General features: G+C 51.6%; 1 protein-coding gene across 10 annotated transcripts in view; it reads right to left on the minus strand.

Annotated features, from left to right (window-relative positions):
- Positions 1-7,887: 7,887 nt before the first annotated feature.
- The window catches only part of ADCK1 (aarF domain containing kinase 1), a 93,153-nt gene continuing 88,568 nt past the window's right edge, over positions 7,888-12,472 (minus strand). For all 10 annotated transcript variants that reach the window (XR_010472852.1, XR_010472851.1, XM_065063807.1 and 7 more), the window contains 2 exons: positions 10,307-10,500; positions 7,888-8,856 (listed from right to left, as the gene is read on the minus strand). Coding sequence is in view for 8 of the 10 variants with exons in the window: in XM_065063807.1 (XP_064919879.1) it covers positions 8,685-8,856; positions 10,307-10,500 (366 nt within the window). In the remaining 2 variants the exon portion in view is untranslated. The remainder of the gene's footprint in view (positions 8,857-10,306; positions 10,501-12,472) is intronic.

The raw sequence follows: 12,472 nt of genomic DNA on the forward strand, positions 1-12,472 counted from the left end.
CATCATCTTCACTAACTCTTATTCTCTGGCTACACAATTAAACAGTCAAGTATAATTTCACCAGGGTGAAACTCTCCTCCCATGAAACTGACTGTCCAGCCTGCCATGCAATAACCAGCAGTGCCATACTTGTAGCTGACTTCCCACTCCACAAAAGACACTCTGCTTTCCTCCGTCTTCCTCTGGGGCTCTGTCCACCTCACACCAATGCATTTTAGGTACATTGATACCCCAAAGTAAATCCCCAGCCCACATCACCTCATTGCTCAGGTCTCCACACCAGCTGTTGCAGAGCAGCTATTTCTGCGCTGACCTGCTGCTGGTGGCTACACTGACAGTGCTCCCCGCTTTCGTTCTGCTCCAATTTAACTGATGGCCCCACGATGCAGAGGAGCAACTTGCAGCCCCAGCGCAGACTGAGTGCAGCACAGGCAGCCATAGGACTGCCTACCCTGTGATATATGCATCTTATATCGCTGGGTTTTCCTATCAGCCTTATCAGCATGATGGATAGTTCAGGCACAGTGAAGAACAAGATAGTAATAACAATGGCCATGATTACTATTTTTCATATTTTCTTTAGGAGCAATATGATATTATGAGGCTTTGTGCACATCACTTTGTTTATTGGCTACCACTTAGTAATCTCTTCCATCTCCGCTTTATTAAAGTTAGAGATGCTGTTCGGCTGTGGGCTGAGAGGAGAGCAGGGGCTCACAGGACAGCCACCCTGAGAGACACTCACTTCCTCACATCCATGCTGAGCCCAGAGCTGCAGGATTGCAAACCACCACGAGCTAACATGCATTTTACATGCTGACACATCCTGCTAGGTCAGACCTAAGTCTTGTTCCTTTCTTGGCAGTGTTTCAGTTATAGGAAGAGTCTTTATGAGCGTTATTCATGCTGATATGTATCAGAGTGGGGAAAAGCAGTTTCAGCAAAAAATAATCTGAATCAAAATAAAGTCAAATAAAATAAAATGGTAAAATACCAAAGCTCCTCCCTGATCCACAATGCTGATGCAGCCTGGCTGAGCAGTTTTTAACACACAACCAGAAATCAAAGTACCCGGGATACAGCAAGCAGCTTAGGAGGCAGCTGTGCGAAGAGCAGACGCTGATCAAACACCATGGCTGATGTGGAGTGCCACGGAGGATGACAGGCAGAGGGGTGCTCTCTGGGTCACACGCAAAGACCCAGAAAGGCCACTACCCTTTGACACGGTCACCTTGAGCTTCATGGGGACTGCTGGGGGACGCCAGTGCTGCTGCATGTCGCAGGGTCAGCAGGAGGTGCGCAGGTGAGCGCACAGTCATGTCCTGCCCAGGAGCCCCTCAGGCACAGCTGCAGATAAATGCTTCGCAATGATCCCCACAGGGGACAGAGACTCGGACCACTGTCACATGGAGAAGCATCAGCATTTTCCCAAGCTGGCACGGGCAAGGAAGATCTCTCAGCCAGGTGTATCTCACACCACCCATATGCTGAACACCCGCAGCCAGGGAAACATTCAGCACTGTCTCTACGGGGCCTGATCACCATCACCTAGAGGTCACCTAGCGTCCCTCCAGCCTGCTCAAAAAGCCTTCAGCTGGATGTAAGTAGAATCTATGCCCAGTTTAAAGCCTGTTTAAGGCCCGAGGCAGCTGTAGCAGGACTCTGGGAAGGCACACACTGCCTCTCCTCAGGAAGGCACCATGACCTGCGGGTTTTGCACAGAAAAGACCCAAGAGGTAGCTAGCCAATTAAAGCTGCAAGGTGAACTTCCCAGGCTGGTGTTTGCCGGGACAGGCAGGCTCATAGCCCTGGCATCACAACCGAACCAAATGAAAAGAGCCAGCTAGCCCTGGCCTGGGCTTCAGAGCAAAGACCTGGGCAGGGACATCATCTTGTGTCTGAGCACAGACACACAGGGAAAGCTGGGAAGGGTGAAACCTAGACCAAACCTCATCTCACAGCACTGACTTGACAGTGATGAGAGCCGTTGCCTGCTCCATGCCGTGGCTGCACGGCTTCATGGCAAGGCTGTGTGGAAGGGGCCACAGGGCGTCTGTCTGTCTGCACTCCGACTCCTAAGGAGACTCTCATCAACAGGAGACCCACTGAACCACACTTCAGCTGGCCAGATCCTTGAAACCTCCAGGGTTGGAGACCCTCTCTGGGTGACACACTCTAGCTCTGCACCACCCTCCTGGTGAAGAAGTTCACCCCTGTGCACAGTCTAAGTATCCAAGCCATAACTTGTGGCCATTTGCCCTTGCTAAGTCACCTGGTGCTCCCAGAAGCAGTTTGGCTCTATTGACTCTCTAATTCCCTTTCAAAGAGTCAGTGGCCATTATCAGCTCATCCATTTGCTTCTTCCTTGCCGAACTAAACAAGCCCATCTCCCTTGCAGGCTGCGGACAGTAGATCCTAGCCATGTCACATGCCCTCCACTGGACCCAATCCAGTTTTTCAACATCCGTCTTAAACAGAGAACCGAAAGAGGACACTGCTTTGAGTGCGGACTCAGCAGCACCAAGTAGAATCACAGAATAGTTTCGGCTGGAAGAGACCCTTAGGATCATTGAGTCCAACCATAACCTAACTCTAGCACTAAACCATGTCCCTAATCACCACATCCGCACATCTTTTGAACACCTCCAGGGATGGTGACTCAACTGCTTCCCTGGGCAGCCTGTTCCAATGCCTGACAACCCTTTCCATGAAGAATTTTTTCCTAATATCCAATCTAAACCTCCCCTGGTGCAACCTGAGGCCATTTCCTCTTGTCCTATTGCTTGCTACTTGGGAGTAAGTAATGTCTTGGGAGGGCAAGAGTGTGACTGTCAAGGCTACTTGTTCTCCTGATGTAGCCCAGGACTGTGGTTTCCACTGCAAGCTCATGTTCCCCTGAGGTCCCCTGCAACCCCTTCCTGCTCCTTTTCAGCAGAGCTGCTGCTACTCCACTAAAAGGTTTTCTGTTCATCTGAAAGGTCCTAGTGATACCTCATGAGTAAAACATTAGAGGATGTTAGTATCACCTGTATGATGCTTGGAAAGGACAATTAATTAATTACAAATGTCAACCTCTCATTGTCCAGCTCTTTTACAGTCCTGGGCAGCACCTGAGCAGCTGCTGGAGGACAGAGGATGACCCCGGCCTCAGACACCTTGGCGGGGCTGGCAGAAGGCCAGACCCATGCCACAGGAGCCTGGTGGCCCTGGTGCCCTGGTGGAGGAGAGACCCAGGCTGCCTCCCAAGTTGGGGCTTTGCATCCACCAGCCTGCCATCCCCGGCAGAGTGACAGCTGCTGGCTGACCAGCTGAAACAACCACCAAGAAAAGCCCATGAGTCCCACCTAGGGGAAGGAGGGAGGGAAACAGCCACAGGAACGCTCCACAGAGACAGAGCCAAAAAACCATTCTGATCCACCTCGCAGAGACCGCTGCGCCTTGGCAAGTAACACACCATGCTGCAATGGTGTGTGGGGCGGTGGGAGGAAGTGGGAACCCTTTGTTGTGCCAGCGATGGTGACTCACGTGCCACAGCGTCTGGGTAACCTGTGAAAGAAAAAGCAGAGGGTGCAGTCCAGAAACATTTAAAAATCACAAGTCCGTTTAGAGCCATGCTGGGTTTAGTATTTACTCTTGAAACACAGATATGCTTTCTTTTTCCTTTCCCTTTTCCCTTTCCTTTCCTCCTCCCCTCCCAACCCCAAACCCCAAGCCCTCACCAGCAAAATTAATTGCTGCAAACACACAGCAGCATGCGCATCCTCCCGCTGCTTGTCGAAGAGCAGTTTTATGCCTGGGTGGAGCACAAATGCTGGTGCTAACTGCCAGCCATCGCCACACTGTGGCGAGGCAGCCGAGGCCAAGTCCTCTCCTAAACGACAGGGGCAGGACAGCAATCACTTCCCTGGCCATCATCACACAGGGACTGGTGATGGGATGGCGTGGAAAGCCTTTGGGCCTTGCAGACTCACTCCATGCAGCATGGCATGAGGCACTGAGCAGGGAGAGGTGGCAGCAGCTTGCTCCCAGACACATCAGCTGGGGGCACTTCACTGCCTGGGGTGCTCACCATGGGGAGGTCTGGAGGTCCCGACCCCCAGCACTGCTGCAGCCTCACCCAAGGTATGAAGCTGCAGATGTGTGTGGCCTGGGAGCCTGAAGTGGGGGCAGCTGGGGGACAGCAGGATTCCCTGGGGGCTGCTGTGCTCCTACAGCAATCAAAACCCTTAGCTATGTCTGCAGGTGGGAGATGGCTCTTTGGAACAGAGCAGGGAGAAGCCTTTCTGTTTCTTTGCTGTAGAGATTAAGAGGGATGTGATGAGCAAACTCACAGGCTCCAGTTGCTCCTTCCCTATTGCCCCTGCACCACCTTATGGCCACTTTATTCAACTTGTCCAAGGATCAGCAGCCCCAAGCAGACATGGATTTACCCCACAGGCCAGGAGCCCTCCTGCCTCCGAGCTCAGTAGTGCCAGCAAATTCTCTCTCGCAGCACAGGGCACAGCTCCAGCCTGCACCCCCCCTTATCTCATCCCCTGTGTGAGATGGGAGTGGCCACAGTTGGGGCTGTAGGGTCAGGAGCCAGCCCCAGCCTCTTTCTTTTAGACAGGAGACAAGGAGAAAGAAATGCCTGCCCCTCCTTTCTAGCCACCCAGTTGTCAGGGGGCAAAGGGGGAAGCCACTGGCTGCCCTGAGGGTTGCACCCCTCCAGACATCTCTCTCTTTGCTCCCACTTGAATGCTGGGCACGCTGGCACAGCACGCCACGTGTGACATTCCTTGCATGCTCTGGGAGCCAGCGGCCTGCCTGCACCCCTTTGGACTCGGGGTACAGGAAGGAGAGTGGTGCCAGGGGCACACGGAGATGCACAGTGGTGTGGGGGAAGAGCCCTGCCGAGCGCCGTGTTGGAAGGCAGCCCCCGTGACCCGAGGAGAGTCATTTGTGAGGGAACGACTTTGGTACTGGCCAGGCTGCTGGCCGGTCACAGTTCATTTGCTATGGGAAGCAGAGTGATTCATTTGGAAAGCTTCTAAGCTGCCGCTGCACGAGGTTCATACGCCCCTGCGAGATGGCAGAGGGCACCAAGCAGCCTTGATTGCAAATCTATATGCCACCCACTTGTCATCATTAAAGTTCACTGGATGGGTTAGGTAAAGTCTACGGTGTTTAGTCTGGACTAATGCTCTCTCTTGCTTTTTTTTCAGCTATATATAAAAAGCCTGTTCACTCCATACCCTGAATTCTTGTGGTTTTGCATGACAACATCATTTACCCAGACTGTCCCATTTCCAACCTCCAGTCAACCTGGTAATAGTACATTTAAATGCTACGTGAAATGACTGCTCTTTCCTCAATACTTCCAAGAGCACTGAGAACCTTTAGGGTGGGAGATGCCATGAGGCTACAATGTAGTACTTCATATTACAGGAGCTGAAAGCTGACCCTTGGTTTTGCACCTCTGGCTCCAGCTCTTACTCCCTATTTATCCCAAGAAAGAGTCAGTGGGCTCAGGAGTCTGCTGCAAGGCCCATGTTCAGTGTATGCACCAAACTTGAGTTTGCTCACAGCTGAAGCCGGGCAGACAGCAGCCTGTGTGCCAGCTGCAGGCAGAGCAGCAGAGGCTGTGTTTGCGGGTGGCGAAAACGCCAATAAACGCCAAGTGCACAGAGCAGATCCAGGTTACCCATGTTTGACAACTACAAACTGGGATGAGAAAGCATCTTTTCAAAATCCTTTTAACACATTCACCTTTGAGAGCTTCCAGCAAAAAGACAAGGCAGGAATGTTAAAGGGTCAAACTCTGGGTGTTTGCTTGTTCTGTCCTCGGGCAAACCTTCATTGATTGATTGTAGGCAGGGCGAGAGCCAAGCACCACTGACTGAGAAGTCCCACTGCTAACATGGAAGATCACAGCCTCCTGGCAGAGACTCATGTCAATAGACAAAGCTCTTCCAAACACACCCTGCGCTCTGCCCACCAAACACTGCCAAAAACGACAGTCTGAGGGGCTTCGGGTTCCTTACCACTGTTAGAACCAGAACCTTCCTTCGGCAGCAGAACAGGCAGTCATGTGGTGGGATTTTGGAGGGGTGAAAGAACATGTGTGGCCAAGAGTGGGCTTGGGGCTCAGCAGTCAATGCACATGCCAGCTGCAGGCAGCATCTCCACAACATGGGATCCTCTGGAAATGAGGGATATGCCAGGGTCTCACTGTGGGATGAGCTTTCACACACAGATGTTAATGAGACCCAGATAGCACTCTGGTTGGTTTATTCAGGCACAGATATGCAAAGGCATTCACAGGGGCAGCTACAAGATGAGGATGTGCAGTTGGTGACCATTGCTAGAGGGTCTCCTGAACCTTACTGGGTGCAACAGGGCAATTTCCTGAGCAGAGCTCGACTCGTGACAAGAACAAGACAGGCCCACCTACGCTGGCCAGCCTACAAGCTCTAAGTGCCTAAGCAAGGCACTGATTCAGCCAGACTGTTCCCATGAACAAAGATTACTCAGGTACAGACTGCAGGACCAATAATACAGGGCCCCTGTGACTCCTTGTTGACTCAGAAGTCTCGTTCACTGCAATTACCACTACTCCATTCCCTGATGCCATCACACAACACAGAAGTCAGGGCAATTTCTGACAGGCTGGGGACAAGTTTTACAAGGACTTTCAGTCTAATCAGTGTCTCTTTTTTTGTTCTTAGCAAAGATGGGAGAGCACATCAAACCTGCTGCTGACCCATAGTAGAAAGTGCTCAGAGTCAAGGCCAGGGTCAGACGATTGACTGCACAGAAGACCAAAAACCCAGGTTCAGTAATTCCCCATCCACAACTCTGCCAACCACCCACCACTTCTTGACAGCCCTGAGCCAGCCAACTGCGCCTACACTCTTGCACTCATACACAGTCACTGTCATAAGCCACATGTCCGCAGTCACTAACTCATCATAACCAAGCACACCTGCAGTCAGGTACCTTCTCTGGATTACACACCTCTTCCCTCTCCCACACAGCCAGCAAGAGAATCGGTTTGTCAGGGACTGACACACACTCACCCACACTCTGCCCCCTGCTTCCCTTCCCATGCAAACGGACATGTTGCAAGGTCTTACACCCCTGCAAGCTGGGAAACTGCACACAAACTGGGAGAGCAAGTGCTCTTCTGGTGGCTTGGTCTCAGGCACAAGCCTGAGGCCTGAGTAACAACCCTCAGCTTAGCAAGCTTGCTCACAGTGGAGAGACATTCTGATCCTGTCCTTCGTGTCCCCTTTCACCAAGACGATCTATGAGAAAGCTGAAATTATCTGAACAGTCGCCTCCATCCACCCTTCTTGGCTACAGGAATCCTCACAAGCAGCAGGGATGTCTCTCAGGATCCCAAATACGTCTCACATAAAAGAGGCCTCTGGGTGAGACTTCCTCATAGCCATCCCATAGCTGCCAAGTCAGAGCCATCAGACCTGTCACTTGCACCACCAAGCAAGCAGCAGGTTCTCTTCTGAGGCAGGAGCAGTGAAACGTCACAGGTAGCGATGAGGTGAAACGCTCAGTGCTTGGCACAGGGACAGTGACGTCTCACAGATGCGCCATGGCATGCTCCCCCAGGCAGGGAGGGAGGCAGGCTCAGTGTGGATCCGGGTGACAAAGTGCGGTGCCTCTTTCCAGCAGAATGACACTTGCGCCTCCATCCCATCTCAACACCCATCTGAAGCAGCACCAGAGGACCCAGATGTGGAACAAACCTCTTAGGAAGAGGAAAGACCAAGAGGCCATCTCATTTGGTTTGCAAGGAGTTAATAATGCTGCATGGCATCACTCAGTGGAGAAATGGAAACCAGACTGAGGTTAGAGGCCCAGACATCACTGTGAGTGCACAGCCAGGCATCCCTCCCCCAAAGGTCTCTGACACATTTATTTTGCTGTGTGGCACTATTGTACAGTACACATACATTACCAGCAGTTTCAGAACCCTGAGTTGTCATTCTTTCTGCCTTCCCTGAATTTCAGAAAAGAGGCAGGACCACTGTTCCCTTCTCCCATTTCACGTGCAAGGAAACAGGCCAGGAAAAGTCCGGACACATAGAGACACTTGCTGACAGGACTGGAGATGAACCACAGAAAGCCAGACCCCAAGTTCACGGCTCTCACCATTAGGGTCACATTTCCCTGGTTCAGGGAGAGGATGCCCTAGTGCCAGCTCTCCTCTGAGAAACAACCTGCACACCTGAACAGAACTCAGACTAAGGAGATTGCAAAAACTATTACAAACCCTTTTGGATTTGAAAGGGACTCACCACCCCTCTCTGAGGCTCTGAGAAATTCCAGGTGGGTTGGGATTCTCTTAAATTCTGCAAGATTGTTTAAGAAAGAGCCAAGTAGAGGCTTCTGCTTCCAGCGCAGTCCCACTGGAATCTGAGTGGAAAGTACATACCCAGCCCTTCCTGACACACAGTATCCTGCACCTCCTTTTGCTAAACCATGAAACAGCAGAGCTACAGTACTGACTCCACTTCTCAGCGCCACAGAAAAAGCTAATGCTGTAACAGGCAAGGACAGTGCAGCATGTAACGTGGAACAAGACCCAAAAATAGTCCACAGAATAGGTAGAAACAGTCAAAAAGGGAAATGTGCCGTGGAGAGCAGAAGGGAGTGAGCACCCGGGCATCTCCCACCAGCTCACGTCAGTACGTGGAATGGTGCATCCGACTCAGGAGAGCAATGACCCAGTTCCCCAGCTGGGACCCTTTCAGCCACAGGAAGAGTTCATACAAGTTGATCTGCCACAGGCTCAGGGCTTCTGCGAGAGAGATCTGGGCCCTCCTGTAAAGTGAGTGACTCTTGCTCCTCTGGTACCTAGAATGAAAGAAACAGCTGCATTAGATTGGGAACGATGCAGCCTGCCAGGAAGGAGGCCTGCCCTACATCTTCAGTACAACTGACCCTCCCCAGGGGAGGGGAATGTCCCATGTCTGGAGAATCACCAGCAATGGGGATACCCGGGAGTTGGGATTTTCTCCAGCTGATGTTCTTGGAGAGCTGGGGACTGCCCTCCTAGCACGAATTTGGCAGAAGAGACAGTCTGTTCCCTTGTGAACCTGTTTCTCACCCCACTGCACATCGTGACCCTGGGCCATGGCATGCTCTGTTTCTATTAACAGCTTCACTTCCACTAACAGGGACAGCTGCACACCATAGCCCTCCCTGGTAGCACACTCGTAAGAGTCCAGCAGTCCTGACACACGGATTCCAGGAAAAGTAATTCTCTGTTCTTTAGAAGCAGAGGTTAACTGGGATTTGTAGGTCCCTCATCAGTCATAGAAATAACTGTTATTTCTTCTCCAAGGAGGAGGAATCTGAGCCAGAAGTGTATTGACTCAGAAGACTCACATGGAAGTCACTTGCACAACTCCTGTTGCCGGCTTTTAAACATTAGCCTGATCTTCAGCCAGCCCTAGCCCCTCAGTCAGGCAGCAGAAACTGGCAGCAGTGAACTTGCAGATCTCGCTTACCCACAAACACTTCCCATTGGTGATGCCTGTAATGGGTAGTAAGCCACTTCCCCTCCTCTGGAGGGGATAAACCCTAAACTCTTACCCTAAGGCCTCCAACTCCACCCCTGTCTCCAGCCCCAGGGTGACAGATCTGTCCTCTGGAGAGCCTGGTGGGCATGAGAACAGCACAGACACAGGCTGAGACATGTAACAGCAGGGGTGGACCACAGCAGATGTGCTAATGTGGGGGAGAGGTTCACAGCTAAGAGTAAGAGGTCAAGTGGTCAAGTTAGGTCTTGTTACAGCCCTGAGTGGGTGGCTTTAATAAACCTTAATGGGCCCAACTAGCCTGGGACCCCCTGCAACCCTCTGCTCATAGGCCCAGGAGCTCCAGTTAATCTCAGGCCTGCACCTTCAGTCCCTGCCTGAGCTATACGGGAAGAGTAATGGTCCTCAGTGCATGCCCTGCTGTGAAGCCCCTTGACTTGGACCTCAATGCACATGTTGACCTCTTGGCTTGACCTCAGCACTGTCTTGTCACCATGGACCTGCCTTACAACCACTGGACCTGACATACAGCTTGACTTTCTGGTTTGACCTTGGACCTGCCCTGTCATCATGACGTCACTTTATGATATGGACTTGGGATTGGACCTGACCACTATCTCAGGTTCTGTCCTGCTCATCTGGCTCAGCTACTGTGGGACTGGGCCCTGGCTGGCCTGCTGGCCCTGGGATCCCCCCTGGCTCCTAGCCCCCAGGGACAGCCAGCCCCTGCTGCTCCACATCTGGCGCCTGGAGAAGAGACTCACGTGGAAACGGCTCTGATGCAGCAGCGAGACATGTTGAGGAAGGAGCTGGCACTGGCCCGCGTGTGCAGGGCTGACTCAATCCCCCTTAACAAGTCATTGGTCTTCAGCAGCAGCAGCATCTGGCGGGGGACGTTGTTGAGGAGCTGGGTGATCTGTGGCAGGTAAGCAGCAGCGTTGGACCGGATCTCCACATCCTGCGGCCAGCCAGGTCATGTCAGAGAGAAAGGAAAGAGAAGCTGAGAGCGCATGGGAAACCCAGGTCCAGATACAGCTGAGATTTTGGCAGGAGGAGACAATGTTTTCCCCAACCACGACTCTAGGCCCAGGGGGGCCAGCCTGAGAGCTCTTTGTCCTGCTTTCCTGCAGGCAGCTGGCTGTCCCAAGCACCCACTGCACAGTCACAGATCATTCTTGCCGTATTTCATCTGCCTCTCACTGGGATAAGGCCCCATCCCCTCACCGGCAGGACTGACAGCCTCTCAGGAGAATAGGGCACTCACTGCTGTCTCATTTCTTGGCCCCAGGCAGACCATAGCAACCACGTCTCATTACTGCCCTTTGCCGCCTTCTGACCAAGTCTCATCTCACCAGCCCCACAGCCAGCAGAGCTGCAGGTAGCACACGATGTCTCAGGAAGGTGGAGGCATACTGCAAGGATAACCAGCCTGCTCCTTCTCTTGGTGACCCATGCAACTGACGGCTTTATGCTATACTGATGGAGCTGTTTCCAAGGCCTAGTTTCATCCTCTGTTTTCAACACAGCTCAGCAGAGGTGAGAAAGCATTATGCAGTTAAGTATCATGCTAACCCAAAAGATCAAAAACTGCCATCTGTCAGACTAAGGGTCTATCTAGACCCATACCCTGTCTGGCAGCAGACAGCAGCAGACACTTGAGGAAAGAGTGTAAGACCAAGGCCCTTCATGTTCCTTGGTTCCCCAGCTTCCAACAAATAAACTGCCCACAGTAAGATCCCAGAGATAACTGATGGGCTACAGCCTAAGCCATGGAAGATGCGCTCCCCTCCAAACATGAGCCACCATAGCACACAGGACAGCCAGTCCCCACTCTTCTGCCTCTTTAAATCTGAGAGTTTCTCCACCATCCCAGTAAATGTAGGACAGTGTGGTGTGGAGCTGATCTCATATGCATATCATGTCCCTACCTCTTCCTACAGAGGCCACGACATGAACTGACAAATACAAACAGAGGTCTTAGAACATCTGAAATTTCCAGAATCCAGCAGGACACACGCAGAGGGCAGTAAGTGACTTCTTACAGGAGGCAGGCTGCTTTGTGGGGAAGGGAAAGGACAGCTCTAAAACCTTCTCTTCTCTGGAATGAAGGATGGACAGCCTACATTTCATGATACAGTATCTCACACTCACTCTTTGTGAACTTCAGACTTATTATAAAGGAACAGACCTGCACAAATCAAGCGTGCAGGTTGTGATGGTCAGAGATGTACACAGTTCGCACACCACCATGGTTGCTTTGATGCTCACAAATAAATCTTTGTGTCCTCCTGCCTCAATCGCTAATCAAATGCACAAAGCTTCAGCAAGAAGACAGTTCACTCTCCTAAATGTTACATGCTTCGTTCCATTATTTGTTGGCAGAAAACTCCTCCCTGATTATTTCTTATCCTAGCTAGCATCACTCCAGTGGCTACTTTGTTTTCCACACACAGGTTTCCTTTCCTATTTCTTTTATTTTTATTTTTAGCTCCAGCTGCTTGTCCAGATCACAAAACAACCACATGATCTGTCATCAGAACTGTCACTTTCTGTCAAGAGTGAAGCCTATGTGCAGAGGAAGAAATAAGCTGTGCCACAGGACCTGAGAAAAGCCCCTTGGCTGCAGTGGCTGAGGCTGCTGCAGGATGCAGCAAAACACAATCATAAAATGAGATGAGATGAGGCTAGCAGCCACCCTGAGTGGTCAGCTGCCTGGCCTTAGGTTAAGGCAGGCAGAACTAGGCCTATGGCAATCCTCACACATTTGACTAGCCTGCTACTAAAACTCTCCAGTGATGTGACTCGGAGCCTCCCCAGACCCTCCACACCAGCATTTCACTGGACTTGCCATGAGGTCCAGCTTATCCTGTGTTTAACCTCTATCTCTTTAGCTGAATTTAAATCCATTACTACTTGTCCTGTTTGCAGAA

This window comes from Columba livia, chromosome 5 (genome assembly GCF_036013475.1).
Source record: "Columba livia isolate bColLiv1 breed racing homer chromosome 5, bColLiv1.pat.W.v2, whole genome shotgun sequence".
NCBI lineage: Eukaryota > Metazoa > Chordata > Aves > Columbiformes > Columbidae > Columba > Columba livia.